This window comes from Kockovaella imperatae (genome assembly GCF_002102565.1).
Source record: "Kockovaella imperatae strain NRRL Y-17943 chromosome Unknown BD324scaffold_5, whole genome shotgun sequence".
In the NCBI taxonomy this organism is placed as follows: domain Eukaryota; kingdom Fungi; phylum Basidiomycota; class Tremellomycetes; order Tremellales; family Cuniculitremaceae; genus Kockovaella; species Kockovaella imperatae.
The window spans coordinates 235,283-253,765 of record NW_019028945.1 but is presented as its reverse complement, the minus strand read 5'-3'; the positions used below and the strand labels follow the sequence as shown (position 1 = coordinate 253,765).

Below are 18,483 nucleotides of genomic sequence, written 5' to 3'. Positions count from 1 at the left end.
ACATTTGACATTCATGCTTGGTTCTGAAAAATTCCAAAGATGAAACACGGAGATTCGCTGATCTCCGCGTCTTCCCAACGAACTGTCGCAGCTATATCCCAGTCTCCAAGAGGTATTGATGAGGAGCATCGGGTCAAGCAGCAATGAGTGATAACGCACAAAGTAGCAGCAGCTCAGCGGTTGCTAGCAGTCAGAATGGAGGATTTGTCTCGGACATCGTCAAATCAGTCTTCGAGGTGGGTATCAAGGTCACCCCCTGCAGCGCTGATACGTATAGCCAGGCGTCAATGCTTCCGTGGTGATGGGTAAGCGTTTCACGATAGTTACATGAGCTCACGTCGCTCAAAGCTATGAACATCTGTTTCTTTCTCCTTCTTGTAATACTCTTCGCTCTGGCCGTCTTGACCTCCTGGAACAAGCACGTCTTGCTGTTACTAGGAGTCACCTCCTTATTTTGGTTCTCAATGCTTTGGTTAGCTGTCTTGGCGAATCATCTTAACCACTGACGACGCCATAGGTTCATCGCGGAGATCAGCAAAGTGCAGACAAGACCGGACAACATGCCGCCAGTAGATGTGGACCCTCCAACGAGCGCAGCAGCGGAGAGCAAAAAGGACAGATGATATGCATAGATGCAAAAATGCTAGGGACCGACGACCTGGTCCCATGGACCCCAAGCTGTTGCTTCCATTCCAGCTTCCGGTGCTACTCTCAGCTCCACATTCTCACAAGCTGGTCCGCCGAAGAACCCTGTATTTCTCCATTGTTTCAGCTGGCCAACGGCGAACGGGCCTAGGATCACATCAGCCTCAACTCCACATTTACAGGACAATCCTCACCAAAAACCTCTCTTTCCACAGGTCGATTTGCTTCAGGCATAGACTGCAAATACTTCATCGAGAAGCGGTATTGGAATTGACGACTATCAGCCGGCGCTACACGCTCGATATGCTCTACTGGCATTCCATTCGAGCTCGACGAAGGCGCTGGAGGAGCAGGCAGCATTCGCTGGATTGACTCCCTTGATAGAGAGTACACGTCTAGATGTCCAATTGAGGTCAGATCCGAGACAATATTTGACAGCCGAGTGAAAGGATTGGAGTCGGCTCTGCGAGTCGATCAGTCTGTGTGGTAGAGACAACAGCACAACGCTCACTGTTTGCCGCTAGCTTTGCGTTCTTTCTGCCTCTCCGCCCAAGTCTTCTTCTTCCCGCCCGCCTCTGCCTCTTTCTTCTTCTCCTCAGCAGCATGCCTCTGCAGAGCTTCGAGTATCGTTTCTCCTCGCCCCATTAGCTCGACAGCCTCCCTCAGCAGCGTATTCTCCTTCTCCTTATTCGTGCCCTCGTTTGCTTCGGCTTCTTTCTCTTCCAGTTCTCTTTCTATCCTCTCACGCTCTTTGTGTGCTTTCCTCGCCTTCTGCATCGCTTCCTCATCTACATCTTCCAGCCACACATCGTGTTTGTCGTTGGGATCCTTTGCGTTTGCGACGTAGCTCTCTCCGTCCGCTGTGAATCTTCCTTCCTCCATCTCAGACTTCATGTTGAATGGCGTCAAGTCGATGCCCATGTCCCCGTCCAAGCCCTGTTTCCGTTTAGCCGCCATGGTCTCCTCATCATCAGAATCGTCACCGGCCGTACTAGACCCTCCTCGTCTGGTCCGATCAAATTCCTGACCTTCAATTTCATCCAGCGACATGAACTCTTTCTCCTTGTCCTTGCCTTTGCCTTTGTCTGCTTTCTCCTCTGGCTCATCGGCGAACATGTCCACATCGTCATCGTCCGCCTTGGCTCCTGGTCTCCGACTCGGTACAACACTCTCCTCGTCATTAGACGAGTCAGATCCGTACCCGTCAACGTCTTTGATCTGTTTACGAGACCTAGATTTGGCGGCCTTCGAGCCTTGTTGAAGATCCTCCTCTAACAAATCGTCGGCGATCTCTGGTGATTGTCGAGATGATTCGCCGTTTCGACCAGGTGGGGGAGATGCGAAACGAGTTCTCTTCTGCACGCTCGACGGCCCGGCATTCTGCCTCTTGGTGGACATGATCTGGTCGAGGAGCTGGAAGGGGCTAGTAAGTCGATGCAATAACACACTCAGCAAGTCGCGAGGTCTAATTTAAAAACGATGTGGCACATGCATTTCGTTCGAGGCGGGGTGCCGTCGCCCAAGGAGCCAAGCGACGTCTATGCACTCTCTTAGAGTGTTCATCTGCTTATATCTGCCGCCTCGGATGACAGCGTGTTTCTCACCCAGTGAGCTATTTCGGACTCGTGTAGAACAGCAGGCATTCCGCAGAACACATACGGAGATCCGTCTGGGGCTGCGTCGATTCCTGGCCCGAAAGTCGACTGACCAGGTCCTGGGCAACTATCGGAGCCTTTTGCAAGTCCGCCATGAGAGAAGCCTTGTGGGGGAAGTACGAGAGTGCCTGGGTTAGACTCGGTCAGATGTCCATTCACACCAGCAGTACACTGAGGACGTAATTGGTATCTTCGTCAAGATCGCGCCTTTGCACTCACCTTTCTTAAGAACCAGAGCCCACGGTCACTCATATCAGCTGTCTGATCAGCATGAATGAATGATATCCAGTCGCCTGGATAGACTGATACAGATATTGTCGAGCCCGTATCCGCAATCTCTTCCGGATTTGATCCAATCACAGCGCCAGACTTGCAAATCTCAAAGGTCTGAGGGGGGTCAAGACAGTGGTCCACGGCCTGAACTATGAGTTTGGGGATTGACAAGAGTGAGTCACCAATCGCCGAGTTCGTCATGCTGAAAGCCGAGGCACTCTCTCCGAGAGCTTGGCCGGGGAGCTCAAAGGTGAAGCAGCCGGGCCGTGCGACGAGAGCTGTAGCAGTGACAGTGTAGCAGTGACAGCTGCCGCCCCAGCAGCGATTAGCAGGGGCTTGCAGCTTCTTCGTGACCACCATTTCGAGGCATTGGAGCGAGTTCCTTCCCACCACGAAGAGGCTTTGGAGGTGGAAGCTGCGTCGCTCATGCTAGATTTGAAGAAGAATCAGTTGCCGCGGCCCCTGACGTGTGTGTTTTAGGCAGGCGAATATGTTATCTCTCAGAAGTGCAATTCAGTATTGATCCTAATGTGAGTGACCGATTCAGCGGCAAGACCAACGAGCACAACGACTTCTCTCCTTTCATGCAAGGCGAAGGAGTTGAGGCTCAAAGGTGGCGTCACAGATATTGCTCCAGTCACTTTGTGCGTCCCTCTCAGGAATGTGTCGAGACTCACGCGCCGAGTTGTGAGACCTGCGAGCAGTATTTGTTAGAGATTCTTCGGAGCCCAAGCTCCCGAGCTCCACAGTAAGTAATACTTGCCAAGCTGCTTTGTGACCTAAGAATGATCGGACTTGAGATTGGTCACCGTGACGTGACGAGTGCGATGCATGTCTCATTTCCAAGTCGTTGCTCTACTCAACGAGTCTCTTGAGTCCTCTGAGACCTTTGGTGCAGCCATGTCCTAGGCCAGATCCAGTTCTTCGCGCATCCCAGGACAACCACAGCGGAGACCATGCCGAACACGAGCTGCTGGCAGACCTTTAAGTCTTATTCCTGCGTCATACAACTTCAAGCTTTCGTGACCGGCGGACCAGCCGTGGTCGGTGCTGCTGGTGTCTGACTGTCAGTCGATGGTCGGGGAAGCTCCTCCTCTTGGTCTGGCGCACCGCTCCCCTGCTCCTGAGTGGCATCCTTTGACGGCTTGAAGAATAAGACATCATCGTACTTGCTCTTCAATTTCAACACCTTTTCTCTGCGTGGCTCGCCATCTTTGGTCCCTGTAGCGACGAGGACCATTTCTCCATCATCTCCTTCTTCCCAACGCGTTGGTCCAATGGGTAAAGTGAGCTCTTCCTGGACGGGGTCCACCAGCTTCAATAACGCGGGGTCGTAATTTGGAAGATCTCCCCATTTCCAATCTAGCTGTCCACCATACTTCTTGGGAATATTCTCCGGGTCGATATGCTCCGAGAGTTTGGCGAAGAGGTCTTTAGATGGCAGGATGAATACTTTGGAGGCCACGACAGGATCCAGCCAGTTTTTGATCCATGACCAAAGAGTGTCGAAGAATGAGGGAGCACCAATGACCTGTGGAAAGCGTGGAGCGTCAGAGGAATCACTTCAAAAGCGTAAATGACGCACAAAGATCTTGTCGAGTGTCTCTGGATAATGCTTTGTTGAAAGGGCACTGGAATCCTGGAGGTGACTCCTCAAGCTGTAAGCTTTTCGGATTCCAAGATCTGATACATCTATGATGTTGCAAGACTGAGTCATCGCCGCGGTCTTGGCATAGGGTCTGGTCGGCTCGGCCGTGCACCAGGGAGAGACGAATCCGACGAGATGCTCATATAGTGAGATGAGGCGAAGCATGTGGGCGGAAGAATCGCCGTGACCTGATTCGAATTTCCTGTACACATGATATGTCAGTCAGTTTGACAGTCTTCCCCTTGCTGGCTCCTCACTTCAAGCTCTTGGATTTGTCCGTTGCCGAGACCTCCGAGGGGTCAAGGTGGCCGACTTCAAAGACGTAGACCGGGAAACCTCTCTTGTCTCGCCGCCCTACCCATTGAGGATACTAAGGGAGCGGTCAGTCGCTTCCATGGCTTGAAAAGAGATATACTCACCAATCGGCGAGTTTCCTCATACTCATCCACGTCGATCGAGTCAAACACTTCATCGACCCGGAGGGTCTTCCTCCATTCCTCAGTCTCGCTGAACTGCTTGACCGCAGCTGGCGGGTCAAATTTGCGAGCTCGAAGGAACCGACTGAAGAGGAGCAATCAGTCTTCCATCTCCCTCTATCTCAACCTATCTCACAGCAGTATAGCATCGCTATGGGAGGGCCGCTTGCCCTCGGATGACGGGGTGTACGTGCCCTTTTCCGCCAAAAGCTGCTTGAATTTGTCCAAAGCTTGCTGTTGACTCTCTGTCAAATGGCCCAGTTGACCAGATGGATACTGCCATGTCTTGGTCGATGTTGAGGGAGGTTCTGCTTGCATCGTGAAGTGATAGTGAGAGAGACAACCTGTCGGATCGAGATAGTGGAATTCTGGTGACGGTTCAAATCAATCTGCGTCATTTTTGTTTTTGCCGATCGTCGGCCGCTCGGGGAGCGTCTAACACAAACACATCTTCAGTTGTGGCAGAGCCACAATATACCCGTTACTCAAAGCTGGCTGCACAGGCAGGGCGAGCAAAGTACGGATGGGACAGCTGTTCATGCATGTGTCCAATGATAATCTGAACGCAATCGTTCATTCTACCTCGAAGGACGTGAGAAAAGGGCTAGGCTAGCCATGAGGCCTTTCTCAATTGAGAGATCCTTCAATCTTTGCTGTACTTGGAGATAGACCGAACGGGCCCGCACGTCACAGTTCCGGAGCCAGACTTGTATACTGTTCCAGAAGTAGTAGCTCTGTCACTGACGCCACCCCTTCCCACCTTGGTGCCGTGCTCACTGCCTGAGGTCGGCAAAACGACTACCAACCAGGGGGTGAGTGGACCGGTGTGAGTGATGTGGCACTGAGGCGTTGATCAATCATGCAGCCAAGAGTCACAACACACCTCTCGGTTCGCACATCGTGACCCGTCCAATGGATCACAACTCTGGAGAACAAAAGTCTCGCCGCCTCGAAGTCTCACCGTGATTGTACGGGTGTCAATGTCAGACTTGCTACAATCACGGCATTGATCGTGGCTGGTCTTGACGACCACATGGCCACGTGGGTCCCAGATATCCCTGACAGATTCCCAGCCTTCGTGAGCAAGCTCTGCTAGAAAGCTTCGTTCGCCAGGAAGGGTTTCAAAGGTCTTGGTAGCCTGCGAGCGCCATATGTTGCGCGCGTCTGGGTGTGACGCGATGAGTAAAGCTGAAGGAACCGCAAAAAGGGCCGCTCTCCATATCCTTCCCCGTTTGGAACGCGAATCTCTTTCAACTTCGATATGACCTGTAGTCTCACTGACTATGGACTCTGCAGTCCTTCCAGCCTTCTCTTCTGCGTTTCTTTCGGTCGAGTTTGCAGAATCTCGTGTTTTCGAATCTTCTGAAGACATCGGAAATGGCTTGAAGGGAATTCCTCGTTCTGGTCTATACTGTTTAGATAATGTATGTCGGTCAGACGTGTCGGAAGGAGCTTGCTGTCTAGTGATAAGCGTGTAGACACAGAAGGAGTTATGCTATATCTCTGCTCAGCACCGTCTCGAGAGTCGAAGAAGAGAACGATCTTCCTTTGTGGAGAAATCCCCGCTCTCTGGGATCAAAGGATCAAAGTGGCGAGTCGTTCTGCAGTACAGTGAAGAACAGTCCGTACATGTCAGTTCGGAATTCTGCTAAGAGAATGACGCCGACAACAGAAAACGCGCTTTTCGGAGATAGATCCTATGGCTCACGTACTCGACAATCATATGGGGAACGTCCCGTTCATTGACGTAAATTGCATTGCAGCTCTCTCGGCAAGCTCAGACTACATGTGGAGCGATATTTTTCGGGTATTCCTCACATGATGACCGGCCGAGAGCCTCCGTGACCATGTCAAGACAAACCGCAGGCTGGCAGTGATCTGAATATGGCCGCGGCTGAGTCCAGTCGCACGGTACGAGGACTTTGTTCACTGTCTGGCCCGTTGAGAATCATGAACCATTCATGAAACAACCCACCCCGCTGTCCTGCTGATTACTGAATGTCCTGCCTGGTACTGAATCACGTACTCGCCACTGTTTGCGAAGTCTCGCTTCCCACATTCTGTCCCCAACACCATTGGTCCATTCGCTCCACATCACCCACTCGGTTGACTGGTCCATCCTTCGTGCAGGTCAGTTGGATCGTGCCAGAGCGCCAGTGTTCACCCTTTCTATCGGTGTACAGGACAGACCCTGTGGTGGTTCCCTTCGCGGGGAGCATCATTGCGGCAAATGGAGGTCCATAACCTTCGCTATGGAGCTCGCACTAGATAAGTGTGGATACGATCCATCAGCACTATCCCCCTTCAGTCTGGACAGACGATTCCGGTGGCAAGGACAACTCACATCTCTCATGTTGCATGTGGTCCCGTTTTCAACACAGACTCGAAAGTGTTCGAAAAATCCCATCTTAACCCATTTCTCGATATATCCCTGGGAGCTTGACCCTGGGCAATCGATCAGACTTGGCAGGATTCTCACTTCGGACACGGGAATTTGGTCTCTCCAATCTGGACAAGTACTTTCCGAGGGGGGCGGCGGCGTCGAGCAGTCAAGGTCACCGCCATGACCTCCAAAACGACCGATCCCGCTTTGTTGAATTGCCAATAAGCTTGTAGCTAGCCCCAGGGCACCAAGGAAAGCCTTCTTGCCACGGCTGTTTGGGAATATAGATGTGCTGCTGTATTTAGTGGTCAACTGAGATTCCTGACTTGTAACAAGGGGAGTCTGTTCTGTCATGGCTTGTCTGTGGGGCTGTATATGCTCTCAGATCAATCTGATATCACGAAGGAACAGCTGGCCGAGTGGCGAGGCAGTGGACGAGAATTATCGTAGACGGATGTATGTATTGTACTGTATTGTACTGAGGTAATTAGAAGGTTGCTTGATCTTGGGCGTCTCTGCAATCTTTATACTTTCATGGCATGAGACCACTTCTCCAAAAGAAAGGATAGGTGCTGTATGTGAGAAGTGTGCGAACGGTCTCGTCAGAAATGGTGTTTCGGTATGACCAATTCATCAAAGGATGACAGAGCCCGAACCATCCTCAGACTCGGCGGATCGGCCGTCGCATATGCCAGAATAGCAATGAGCACGACGAAAGGATACAGGAATAGAGAGCAGAAGAATGAACAAAAGAGAATTCATGTAGAACGAGAATGAGTCAATTACTTGCATGCACATCATCAATTCATCGAACGCGAACTCGGCCATCTCTCACATGGTTCTCAATCTGAGTTGAACTTGATGAGCAAGAAATTCGACCAGAGCCAAAGATATCAGGCGACACAGGTATGGCTGCGCCTACCTTCCCATATCGTGAAGGAAGCATGACCTGGCTCAGCCGAGTGGGTTCTCCATCATGATAGACGGTACACTTTCTCCCAGGTCAGCGAGAAGTCTTTAGGGCCGTCTGGTGACGTGACGTGACATAACTCACACTTCTCTTGTAAGTGCCGACTGTCCCGTCATCCTTGACGAAGGGGATCTCTGTATCGAATTTGAAGCTTGAGCCACCCCTCACCTTGGTCAGAAAGGAAGGCGGCGGTCCATCGGAACCGTCGTATAATAAGCTAGGACTCTCAAATCGATTAGGCGTGATGTAGATACTCCCTCTTGGCTGCCACAAGTCGCGAACTGTATTGGTGAGATTCTCTACGATAGACCCTCTGGTGGCCCTGTCTACTGTTGGATCACACATGGTCCAATGAGTAGGTGCAGTAGGCCGGAGGGCGAAATGCATCGCGGCCAGTCCCCCTAATGCAAGCAGCCTTTTGGTTCCAGGGGACAGCTGCGACATAGCGGACCACAATGACTGCCGATGCACAGAATTCTCTTCTCGGTCACTGTTTGGCGGCGCCACGCCGCCAGTGACATTGGTGCTTTCTGGTTCAGACTCTGTCGCTTGACTCGATCCGAGGTCATCTCCGGTTCCGGTGGTCGAGGTGTCTGTCTCTTTGCGATCGATACTGGCGTTCTCGGTGCCGGTGTCTTCCACCTGCCCTAGCTCTGACGGAGATGCAGCGTCGGTCATGTCGTCGAGAATCAGTAAATGAACGCAATTAGTAGTGATGGAAGAGATGTGAGAGGTCGAGAGACGGGTGGCAACGAAAGAAAAGGCTACATACTTCTCCTCCTCCATGGTCGATCGTGAAGCCCTTTACCTCCATTGACGTAGCTGTTTGTTTGTGAGCAATTGGGTCAAAGGATACCTCTCTTGACTTACGGACGCCACTGCAGAAAGCGAGTAAGAATAACGTTTTTCTTGAGATTAGAATCCCTTCATCGAGTCTTGACCCCGTCAACGCAGAGAGATTGTCAATCTACGGCATATCTGTGAAGGGTTCGCGCTAAGGTTATACGGTGATTGATTGAAGGTTCATATGATGAAGCACATTTCACAGCAGCGAGTTTCCATCGGTGATGATCCCAGAATATCAAGTCTTTACAGAGATTAGTCGCAGTTTGCTCAGCGCTTTGAATACTGGCCGTATCCCTCCATCAATCTTGCATGACCACGAGAACTTTGATTTACATAACAACAATCTGTTTCGGGACATAACGTTGAGTGTTGTATACGCTCTTTCCGGCCTGCAAGAAGGAGTTAATGATGGGAGCCCGCGGCCTGCACCCGGGACGGCTCACCTCCCACCCTGGAACATCACTCATGATTATCTTCTCTCTAGCCAAAGCCGCCTGTTCTCTCCTGTAGATATCCCTATCCATCTCGGCTTGAAGCAGAGGAAGAAGCCAGATCCTTGACCATTTCTTCTCCCTTTCGAGTTCTCTACGAAGCGAGAAGGCACATATCAGCTACAGGCGTCGCGGTGCTGTGAACGTTAGTGGCCCCGAGACTGACCTCTTCTCGATATTGGCTTGACCCATCTTGTAGAATCCATAACTGCAGATCAAGGCCGTGGTTCCCATGATGACTGCTCCGGATACTCCTCGTACGGGAAGATTCCGCTTGTAGGGGACATTGGCGTAACCCCCTTTTGGAGGCATATCCCTGAGATAGAGAGAAGTAGGTCAGCGACAGGCCATACGTCGTCACACGGCTTCAATCGCGGGACCATGGCTGGCAGCTGACAGCAGCGGGATCGGTGGCTCCCATGTGTGTGTCCATGAAAAGTCGCCCTAGCCTCGACTTACTGGGTGAAGCCATGAGCGGCTTTTGTGTACGTTGGTCCAGCAGAGCTCTGGCCAGACATGTCTCTCTTAGGTGTATATGACCCGTGTAAGAGAACGAATGAAGGCAGTGAGGTGAATGATAGGCGGCAGTAGATGCTCAGCCCCTGTTTGAATATATTTCTACGGTGGGAATTAACGCTTCCTATTTTATCCCGGGCTGAACTCTCTCCGGGGCTCCAGGCCGAGCCAACCAACGGTGACCCGTTTCAGCTGAGATGCCCAAATCTGATAATAACTGTTGCGTTCACCTTCGGTACCAGCTACACGACCGTTGGTATACGGCAAGCTAGAGATCCGACACGATGTATAGATCACCATGAATCGATTGACAAACGCCTTCGCCTCGTGAGTGTCCTATTTACACGTCTCCGAGCATGTTCCCGTCCATGTTCATGTCCTCACCCTTTCGTGGCGGCTGCGGCACCGCACCTCATGTGAGATCACTGGACTGATCTCGCGGAACTCTCAGGGCGACGGGTATTCCCCACCCTCCCGAAGTGCTCCCTTCCAGTTCCTCAACACCTCCCCAATCGACTCGACGCGACTCTTCTCGACATTCAAGGGTAGAGTTGAACTATGCTCAAATCTACGATGATCCCCGTCGGACCATCTTCTACGCTGCCGAGACATCCCAGAGCAGTGCGAGTTCTTTCAATGGGAATTCGAGGTCCAGTTCTTTACCTAGATCTATCGGGCGTCGAGAGAGACACCCGACTATTTGGGAAGCGGACAGGTCTCCTCGTTTGAAAGTACGATACACATTTGGTGGTTCGAAAGGAGAAGGGAAGAGAGGTTGGGGAGTATCAACTATACCGGGCAGTAGTCGGATCAACTGTATGGCTAAAGGTCCAAATGGACGATATGCCATTGGAGGAGGCCAATGTGAGTCTTTAGCCAAGCCTTACATTGGCGCTGCCCGTCTGAGACTTGTCCAGCGAGCGGTGTGCTTACAACTCGTCACAGATCTTCGAATCATCCAAGTCAAGTCATCAAAAGATCATTCACCTGAACGTATGGACGAAGTGGTCAATCTGTGGAAACCTAGCTATTTGGTCGATAAGAGCATATCAGATCTTGATTGGGGAGCTCATGGTACGTTGACGGGACGACTGATTCACAAACCCCTTTTCGCGCTGAACTCGTTTTTTCGCAGACTTGTCTAGCAAAATCTTCTCTGCTGCACCGAGCGGCAATTTTCTGATCTTTGACGTGAACAAGGGCAAGCTGGGTATGTCAGACGTGTCCGCATCGAGCTATACCTGAACCCATTCTCTCAGATCGGGAAGTTCGAGGAGGTCACTCGAGACCTATCAACGTGATTCGAGTCTGTCAATCACAATCACACAGTGGGATCATCATCACAGGCGGGACGGAGGGTCAAGCGAGAATTTTTGTGAGCCCCCATCTGCACTTTCATCCGCACTGTAGCCGTCAACTCACGCAGTATGTCAGGACATTCGACAACGTGAACCAAACACCAAGAAGCACTACAAGCATTCTGGAGCTATCACATCCCTGACGTTTGCCCCTGAATCACCACATCAGTTCCTTGTGGGATTAGACAATGGATCAATTCAGCGATACGACCTCCGAAATCAGTACAAGGCTACAGGGAGGATATGGGGTGCCCATGGCAATAAGGCAGTCATGGATCTGAAGTGGAAAGATGGGACGAGTGGGTGGTTGGCCAGTGCCGGCGAGGACAGAACGGTACAGGTATGTATGACTTCGCTCGGCGGTCACTTCATCAATTGCCCGAAGAACGCGTCGTTACTGGACTGACCCGTATGACAGATCTGGGACATGTCGCAGAGCTGGGAGCGACCCCCGACACCGACTCACACGTTGCATATCGCACAGCCAGTCCGGCGGATCGTCTGGCGGCCCAATCATCCCACGGACCTGGTGGTGATCCCTAATGCGTCCCCTCTATCGGCTATCGACCCAACAATAGCATCTATACCGCAAGGCCTGGAGTCCTACCAGACTATCGAGAATAATATTGAGATATGGGACGTCAGGCGTCATTACGTACCAAAATACGCTGTTCCTATCGTGTCCGATGGGACACCAATAGACCTCGACTGGTGGGATGATGATCGATTGGTCGGCGCTTTTCCTGGCTCATTCACCGAGATCGACATCCGGGAGAGACTTTTACCCCTTGAGAATCTGCCGAGGCAGATCATGGCTTGGTCACCGAGAGGAGAGCTCGTGTACGCCTTGGACAAATTTCAGCTGGGTGAAATACCATTTGACGATCCGTGAGCGAACGACGCATATAACAATGCTGAATTGATTCACAGACAGCCTGAACTCGCTAATCATTGGGATCGGATCGGTAAACGTCCAAAAGCTATTCAAGATACCGCATATGAACCCGTTCAAGCACTGGGCACGTTGGCTCTAGCAGACGTTGACGAGGAGGATTTCGAATTTTTGGCTCAGAACTACAGGCTTGAAGGAGGTTCAGCTGTAAATATTTGCCTTTGGAACCGTAGCGTGAGCGCGTCGAGACAGCCGTGCTGTAGAGCGACTGACCATCGCACCAGGTCGCCGAGCATTGTGGACGCCATGATGATGCTCGACTTTGGTCGTTCCTCCAAGTTTTGATAGACGAATTCACACCTCATTCCCCCACCGTCGACCCCTTCTCAGCACCAGCGATGCCCAAGTCAGATCTGCCTAGTCCTTCTCTGTCACCTCGACAGACGGCGGTCAGCGCACGGCGCTCCCCTAGCCCCATCGCACTGGAAAGAATCGATGACACGTTGGACGATATAGAAGAGCTATTGACCATTTCTTCATCTTCTTCAAGCATCGCAAACCAGGCCATTCAGCCTTCCCGTGGTATCCACCCAAGAGTATTCACTTTTGCTCCGTTCCCGTCGACACTATCGAGGACAGATAGCGAGAAACCATCTCCTCAACCACGTCCTATTGTTCCCAGTCTCCCATCTACATTTACCAGTCCTCCCATCTCTTCTGGCCGAGGTACCCCTCGACCTCTTCTCGCTCAGATTGCCGATAGGACGGGAAGACGAATGTCTGCCCAAGTCACTGCTCAACTTGACGATGGGAACGACGATGAGGATGACGATGATGATTATCCAGATCCTTACGGTGTCATGCCGTCGGCAGTGGTACCAATCCCTATACGGTCCAACTCGGTCGCCCAAAGCTATGGTCGAGGAAGCGCTTCGAGCGGATCAACAGCGAGAGCTAGTAATGCACATCAAACTCGACCGCCAAGAGGTTCCAACGACTTTCTTGATACAAGTAACAGCCAGAGAAATCTCTCCACGACCATGACATCCACGACCGACATTTCCCGACCAATCCCTACGACTCGTTCCCCTCGGTCGTCGCATAAACCTAGTCCACAGGCTGCGGCTGTCCCTCCCCCGCGTGTGGACTCACCAATCAAAAGGGTTCAGCTACCGCCCGCTTCGCTGGATCCGAATGGAATGATATCGCCCTGGGGTAAGGTCGATAGGTCGAGTGAATTCGGACAGGAGGAATGGACGGCGTACAAGAAGCAGAGAATGGCCCCGCTGTTGGCTTGGTGGTTGGCTTATGTGGACGATGTGAGTTGACTGCAGTCGGCAGGAACTAGTATTGACGCATTCGTAGGGCGAGGTGCAACTTGCCAGCACATTGCTCGTTGTGGGGAGGGAATATGTCGATTTCCCAGTAGCTCAATCGGAACGCATCGTACATGCTTACCTGGGTGAGCTGGTATGCACAAGGGACCTGAGTTCGTGACTCATTCTCGGCTCAGAATTGCTTGAGGCTCACCATCTCGCTGTGCAAGCTGCTTACGTCAAGAAGTATGCCGGCCTCGATTCCATGGAGACCCGAGCAGGGGATGACGGTGTGACCCATGTAGTTCACTGTGCATCCTGTGGCCGATCCACGGGGTCTGTGGAGATTTCTCATGAAGAAGCATCTTTCTGGTGGTGTAAGCGATGCAAGAAGAACGCTAGGTATTGTGTGGTCTGGTGAGTTGAAACGACGGTGACAGGACTGATGCCATCAGTCATCGGCCAGTCAAAGGTCTGTACCTTGGTTGCAGGCAGTGTCATCACGGAGGGCATCAGGTGAGTGGCAAGAGCGAGAGCCACAGGCGAAGGGGCGGAGAATGACAGATTACTGACGATGAATGACAGAAATGCATGAGGCTACATTATCGTGAGTGTGGCGCGCTGGCGCGTGGATTGCCAAACGTTTATCACACAGCTGATCCCAACTGTCTGTCACTCAGTCGAATCTGAACCTCGAGAATACATGTCAGTCGCTCGTGCCGGTCAAACAGACAAGTCACGGACGTCTGGTGAGACGTACAGATCCAGTGGGGATGATCTCAAACACATGTCCGATACGACTCCTCCCACCGCCATCAAGACTTGGAACCCCTGTGCCACTGGATGTGGATGCAAGTGTAGGATCACTGTAGGGTTTGCGGAAGAGTTATGAGCGGACCAAGCGGCGTAATCTGTTGCCATTTCAGTCATAATGACCTAATAATCATGACATTGTCATTGACGACGATCGCTGGAATATATCTTTTATCCCGCCGAATGTGGCACTTTCGTCAGTGGCGTAAACCTATTCCCAGGAGCAATCTGATAAAAAAGATCATATCATCGCCGGGCCTCGGCTTGGCTTCTCGGGGCGATTGCTGGTAGCAACAGCAACAGCAGCAGCAGCAACAGCAGCAGCAGCAACAGCAGCAGCAGCAGCGAGCGTCGTGACCAAAGAGGAGAGCTCAACATCGAGTGCTATCGTCTGATCTGTGTCATCCTCGCCGTCGACCCGACTCGCGTGAGACTTTGAGCCTCGAAGTTTGGCCGCAAGAGTACTAAGCCCGACGGACACTCTGTCGGAAGGGAAAAGAAAAGTTTTTTGCCACTAAAACTCCAGTGGAATGGGATGGATGGATGACATTGTGATCATTACGAGGTGAACCAGATCGAAGAGCGAATTTCACTTCACTTCTCATCCCGTTCGAGTTGGTGTGTGTCTCTCTGGGTCTATCACGGACTGGCGCTTTTATTCCCTTCCAGCGAGTCAGGTGTGCTGCTGCACAATCACACACATACCTCGGCCGAAAGGAGTGCTCTGAGCGAATTCCGTCCGAGCTCAGTACATCTCATACCCTCCCACCATCTCCATACCTTTGATGGTCTGACCCTTCTATCCCTTGGGTGACCGAACGACGACGACGACGCTGGACGACGACTTGGAATAGGAGTCTCTTGGCCGGGAAGGAAAGGGGGCTGTAATCCAATCCCCCCCAAAAAAGGTCATCTTCATTCCACCAAGCACTGAGCAGTCTGCTGCTGCTACCTCGGACTTGAGCTCGGGCAACGAAAACTGTCAGCATTCCTTTGCCGAATTCCAATTCCCTTTGGCCAACGGGCACACGGGCTCTTTCTCCCAAAGCAAACAGGATGCGATCTCGTACTTCCACTCTATCCATCCATCCACCTGCTCCTCACCACGACGAGTCTCCTCCGTCGACCTCAACAGCCTCCTCCAACCCATCCTCATCCTCATCGTCATCCTCTCAAGCAGGGCCTTCACGCTCACGTCAAGGTCAGAATCCATCCTTCCTATCTGCACCAGCTACCACTCGAAACGGTCGAAAATCATCCAAGACAATCTCCTCCTCTCGACCCTTGATCAGCATCACTTCATCCATTCCCGGTCTCCGAGCGAAATCCTATACGTCAGATAGAGCCGACTCGACACCTCGGACTGCACCTGTCCATTCCATCCCGAGCTTGTTGAGATCACCTTCATCAGGCGATGGACTTGGAATCAAATCCACGCCGGGAAACCCTCGAGGTGGATTGAAGAGGAGGTTGTCGACCCCGAGGATGGGTAAAGTGCAGTTGGATGGGACTGAAGACAAGGATGTCGATGTGGATGACCTCAATCTGGGGGGACCTATCGGCATCAAAAAGTCATCCGATAAAGCGGGCTCATCGAGCAAGTCTCAACAGACCAGAGGGAGATCCACTTCCACTTCCATGGCATTACCTGTCATCCTTCAGGAATCACCCACTGAAGCCCAACCGCCTTCCTCATACCCCCCTTCTCTTGCCTCTTTCAGGCAGCCCTCCTATTCCCCTTTCGCATCTGTGCCCTCGACAGAACCCGTCACCTCCACATCCATACTCACTTCAGCGTACAACTTTGGCGAAAACTCCGTCTTACGCCTAGCATCATGGCTTAGACAACCCACGCCACACCGGCTCGTTCGTCGTCCATCTGAGGACTCTGAGAAGGGCGTGGGCCCAGGCGAAAGCGAAGAAATCGAAATCATCGACAGTGTGGGCTCCATGCGCACTTCAACAGAATCTTTCGGACGAGATGGGCAGTATTGGATGGATGATGGGTCGACCAGGGGCTATTTTTCACTCCCCCGAACATCTTCACCAGGATACAATGATCAATACAGTCCGAGTGCTTCTTCTCTCCGGACTACCTTGCCGACACCTGCACTCTCGACAAGCAGTCTGTCCAGTAGCATTGGCCGGAAGCCTACAGCCTTGGGGTCCCCTGAGAGACACGGTTGGTGGAGTTTGGTCTACAAGATATGGGCAGGGATGATCCCTCAAACGGCCGGGGGCAAGACGGCAGAGGTGATACGTGATCTCGGATGGACAGTTGCCCTTTTGGCCGGTGTTTTCATCGCCACAGCCTCTGTGGCTCTATGGCTCATCAGGTGCATGCCAATGTGAGTCCTCAAAGTCGCCGGAGCGGGGAAGAAGGTGGCTGATGATCCGCCTCAGCACCCAGCTCAAGCACATTCCCAAGTCCACCACGGATCTGCAGCTCTTGTCTGCCGAGATTCGCTCGTACATGGCGTCAGGAGATGCTGGATGGTATCACACTGTCGGCGTGTTGCTGTTCGTTGGGTGCTGGAAGCATGCGTGGAGTGTGCCCGGAGCAGTGATATTGGTAAGTATCACGTCGCTCAGTGACGACAGGTTGCTGACTTCCTTTGGCTTTCAGAACATTCTTGTTGGATCTCTGCTCGATCCCATGCCCGCGCTGTTTCTTCTGACCATCATCACCGCCACTGGGTCTTTGTTCTCGTACCTCCTCTCCAGGCCCCTCGCACCGCTCATCGCGGTCCTTTTCCCGAAACCGCTCTCACTCGTTCGCGCCGCACTCGCACCAGATTCCCTTCCCATTCCTCCCTCCTCCGGGCGGGCCACCTTTGCTGTGCACGAACGGATCACCCCTATACAGATCTCCCATGATCCCACAGCTGAACCCCTCGGATCCTCCAACACGAGCGTCTGGCGCCGGCTCCTCATCATGCGAGCTATGGGCTTCGTCCCTTGGTCCGGGATGAACGTGGCATGTGGGGTCGTCGGAGTCGACTGGAAAGTCTTTTGGTTGACCACTGCTGCGGGTTCTGCGAGCTGGTCTTACGTCACGGCCTCTGTGGGAAATATTATCTCGCGTTTGGCGATCCCTCAGACGTCAGAGCTCGTGACTGGATTCGACGGCGATAATGTCGTGTCGTCTGCTGGAGGAGAAAGTTTGACCTCGCTGTTGAGAGATCCGGTGCTCATTACCAAGATGATCTTCCTGTCGGGATTGACACTCGTACCGGTGATTCTGAAGCGAAGATCCTCCAGTCCAAGCGTGGCTGCCGACGGTGTTCACGCCGAATCGGATCGCACGTCGATGGATCAAACCCTCCTCCTCAGCTCTGGCGTAGGACCCAAGGGGCCCGCGACTGGGATCACCAGTCTTGACCGCCTCGCTCCGCCTCCTTCTCTGAACCCTCACCGGAATCATCTTCACCCTGCCATCCCCCGACTCGACATGGAGCCTCTTACACCCAATTCGTCTGTGCCTTCTAGTCCTCTCACCGATTCCTTGAAAAAGTTCACACCCACCCCTGCGGTCTTTGATCTCTTATCGTTCGGACGCACAGCTGCACGACAGGGTCTCAGAGGTGCTCAGGGAATTGGACGCAAAGTCGCCAGTGGAATCAAGGGTGTCTCGAGGGATAGACACTAGGAGAGAGGAGATTGCGTTTTTGCGCATATGTCAGCCAGGCCCAGGAGTAATAAATACCGATCGCAAAACCTTTCGTGTGACAGCAGATCGTTGCGAGGTCCTGTAGCATAATTGCTCGAATAGCAGACGTAGCGCCCACACAATTGTCCTTTTGTACATGACGTATCACACCACACCACACATTTAATGACGACCATGCAACGCAAATAACGTTTGATTGAATACTGATCTCTTCGTCTGCATGCTGATCCTATCAAGCAAACACTATTCCATCCGATATGAGCGTTCAGACAATCACTCTACAACACAAAATCTTGATGGGATAAAATACGTATGGGATGAAAGCAGGTAAAGGAAACAGTGGGTAATGAGAAGACCGGAAACGAGACAGGAGAGAGACGCGTCTTTTTGAGAACTGAGAAAGCGAGTTGAGTAGAGCGCCAGGTGGGCCAGATAAGACCAAGTACTTTCCACCAGGCTTATGTCGATCTTCGAGAGCGATGAGTGAGGGATGTATGAAAGATCCGCTTTGGCGTCGTCTGCCTCTCTTGC

The 18,483-nt window shown here is 52.2% G+C and overlaps 9 protein-coding genes across 9 annotated transcripts; 4 read left to right on the top strand and 5 right to left on the bottom strand.

Moving 5' to 3' along the window:
* The first annotated feature begins 108 nt into the window (after positions 1-108).
* On the top strand, positions 109-648 carry BD324DRAFT_622664 (hypothetical protein). The gene is made up of 3 exons (XM_022015497.1): positions 109-236; positions 278-472; positions 518-648. Exons 2-3 carry the CDS (start codon positions 351-353, stop codon positions 621-623), a joined length of 228 nt encoding a protein of 75 aa, XP_021871610.1. The 5' UTR covers positions 109-236; positions 278-350; the 3' UTR covers positions 624-648.
* On the bottom strand, positions 644-2,043 carry BD324DRAFT_578379 (hypothetical protein; the record flags this gene model as incomplete). Its single annotated transcript, XM_022013318.1, has 3 exons — positions 644-792; positions 840-1,108; positions 1,157-2,043. The coding sequence occupies 3 exons, from the start codon at positions 2,041-2,043 to the stop codon at positions 644-646; spliced, it is 1,305 nt and encodes a 434-aa protein (XP_021871609.1).
* A 105-nt stretch (positions 2,044-2,148) lies between these two features.
* BD324DRAFT_388584 (hypothetical protein) lies at positions 2,149-2,604 on the top strand. The gene has a single exon (XM_022012654.1). It carries the CDS (start codon positions 2,186-2,188, stop codon positions 2,435-2,437), a length of 252 nt encoding a protein of 83 aa, XP_021871608.1. The 5' UTR covers positions 2,149-2,185; the 3' UTR covers positions 2,438-2,604.
* Positions 2,605-3,386: 782 nt separating this feature from the next.
* On the bottom strand, positions 3,387-5,069 carry BD324DRAFT_622660 (CRAL-TRIO domain-containing protein). The gene is made up of 6 exons (XM_022015496.1): positions 4,834-5,069; positions 4,641-4,782; positions 4,479-4,591; positions 4,159-4,423; positions 3,684-4,104; positions 3,387-3,626 (listed from the first exon to the last, which is right to left on the bottom strand). Exons 1-6 carry the CDS (start codon positions 5,013-5,015, stop codon positions 3,586-3,588), a joined length of 1,164 nt encoding a protein of 387 aa, XP_021871607.1. The 5' UTR covers positions 5,016-5,069; the 3' UTR covers positions 3,387-3,585.
* Positions 5,070-6,816: 1,747 nt separating this feature from the next.
* Positions 6,817-7,532, bottom strand: BD324DRAFT_622655 (hypothetical protein). The gene has a single exon (XM_022015495.1). It carries the CDS (start codon positions 7,432-7,434, stop codon positions 6,916-6,918), a length of 519 nt encoding a protein of 172 aa, XP_021871606.1. The 5' UTR covers positions 7,435-7,532; the 3' UTR covers positions 6,817-6,915.
* A 323-nt stretch (positions 7,533-7,855) lies between these two features.
* BD324DRAFT_622653 (hypothetical protein) lies at positions 7,856-8,599 on the bottom strand. Its single transcript, XM_022015494.1, has 2 exons — positions 8,135-8,599; positions 7,856-8,071 (listed from the first exon to the last, which is right to left on the bottom strand). Exons 1-2 carry the CDS (start codon positions 8,492-8,494, stop codon positions 7,886-7,888), a joined length of 546 nt encoding a protein of 181 aa, XP_021871605.1. The 5' UTR covers positions 8,495-8,599; the 3' UTR covers positions 7,856-7,885.
* A 499-nt stretch (positions 8,600-9,098) lies between these two features.
* Positions 9,099-9,986, bottom strand: BD324DRAFT_622651 (GRIM-19 protein). Its single transcript, XM_022015493.1, has 4 exons — positions 9,847-9,986; positions 9,554-9,703; positions 9,340-9,481; positions 9,099-9,285 (listed from the first exon to the last, which is right to left on the bottom strand). The coding sequence occupies exons 1-4, from the start codon at positions 9,903-9,905 to the stop codon at positions 9,226-9,228; spliced, it is 411 nt and encodes a 136-aa protein (XP_021871604.1). The 5' UTR covers positions 9,906-9,986; the 3' UTR covers positions 9,099-9,225.
* A 73-nt stretch (positions 9,987-10,059) lies between these two features.
* On the top strand, positions 10,060-14,626 carry BD324DRAFT_622645 (WD40-repeat-containing domain protein). The gene is made up of 14 exons (XM_022015492.1): positions 10,060-10,230; positions 10,355-10,767; positions 10,849-10,977; positions 11,039-11,113; positions 11,163-11,278; positions 11,338-11,601; positions 11,680-12,149; positions 12,192-12,387; positions 12,438-13,472; positions 13,519-13,615; positions 13,667-13,886; positions 13,925-13,985; positions 14,055-14,076; positions 14,150-14,626. Exons 1-14 carry the CDS (start codon positions 10,202-10,204, stop codon positions 14,359-14,361), a joined length of 3,339 nt encoding a protein of 1,112 aa, XP_021871603.1. The 5' UTR covers positions 10,060-10,201; the 3' UTR covers positions 14,362-14,626.
* A 1,294-nt stretch (positions 14,627-15,920) lies between these two features.
* Positions 15,921-17,931, top strand: BD324DRAFT_608172 (hypothetical protein; the record flags this gene model as incomplete). Its single annotated transcript, XM_022014105.1, has 3 exons — positions 15,921-16,630; positions 16,686-16,854; positions 16,909-17,931. The coding sequence occupies 3 exons, from the start codon at positions 15,921-15,923 to the stop codon at positions 17,929-17,931; spliced, it is 1,902 nt and encodes a 633-aa protein (XP_021871602.1).
* Between the last annotated feature and the right edge of the window lie 552 nt (positions 17,932-18,483).

Bases quoted from the DNA above. Each gene is read 5' to 3' on its own strand.
- BD324DRAFT_622645 (XM_022015492.1), top strand. From the start codon at position 10,202: ATGAATCGATTGACAAACGCCTTCGCCTC. The intron at 12,150-12,191 runs GTGAGCGAACGA...ATTGATTCACAG, and splicing joins GAAATACCATTTGACGATCC to ACAGCCTGAACTCGCTAATC. The intron at 13,473-13,518 runs GTGAGTTGACTG...ACGCATTCGTAG, and splicing joins GGTTGGCTTATGTGGACGAT to GGCGAGGTGCAACTTGCCAG.
- BD324DRAFT_622653 (XM_022015494.1), bottom strand. From the start codon at position 8,494: ATGTCGCAGCTGTCCCCTGGAACCAAAAGGCTGCTTGCATTAGGGGGA. The intron at 8,072-8,134 runs GTGAGTTATGTC...CCTGGGAGAAAG, and splicing joins TCGGCACTTACAAGAGAAGT to TGTACCGTCTATCATGATGG.
- BD324DRAFT_622664 (XM_022015497.1), top strand. From the start codon at position 351: ATGAACATCTGTTTCTTTCTCCTTCTTGTAATACTCTTCGCTCTGGCC. The intron at 473-517 runs GTTAGCTGTCTT...ACGACGCCATAG, and splicing joins TTTTGGTTCTCAATGCTTTG to GTTCATCGCGGAGATCAGCA.
- BD324DRAFT_622655 (XM_022015495.1), bottom strand. From the start codon at position 7,434: ATGACAGAACAGACTCCCCTTGTTACAAGTCAGGAATCTCAGTTGACC.
- BD324DRAFT_622651 (XM_022015493.1), bottom strand. From the start codon at position 9,905: ATGTCTGGCCAGAGCTCTGCTGGACCAACGTACACAAAAGCCGCTCAT. The intron at 9,704-9,846 runs GTAAGTCGAGGC...TCTCTATCTCAG, and splicing joins GCCGCTCATGGCTTCACCCA to GGATATGCCTCCAAAAGGGG. The intron at 9,286-9,339 runs GTGAGCCGTCCC...TCCTTCTTGCAG, and splicing joins GTGATGTTCCAGGGTGGGAG to GCCGGAAAGAGCGTATACAA.
- BD324DRAFT_622660 (XM_022015496.1), bottom strand. From the start codon at position 5,015: ATGCAAGCAGAACCTCCCTCAACATCGACCAAGACATGGCAGTATCCA. The intron at 4,592-4,640 runs GTGAGTATATCT...CCGCTCCCTTAG, and splicing joins ATGAGGAAACTCGCCGATTG to TATCCTCAATGGGTAGGGCG. The intron at 4,105-4,158 runs GTGCGTCATTTA...CGCTTTCCACAG, and splicing joins AGACACTCGACAAGATCTTT to GTCATTGGTGCTCCCTCATT.
- BD324DRAFT_388584 (XM_022012654.1), top strand. From the start codon at position 2,186: ATGCACTCTCTTAGAGTGTTCATCTGCTTATATCTGCCGCCTCGGATG.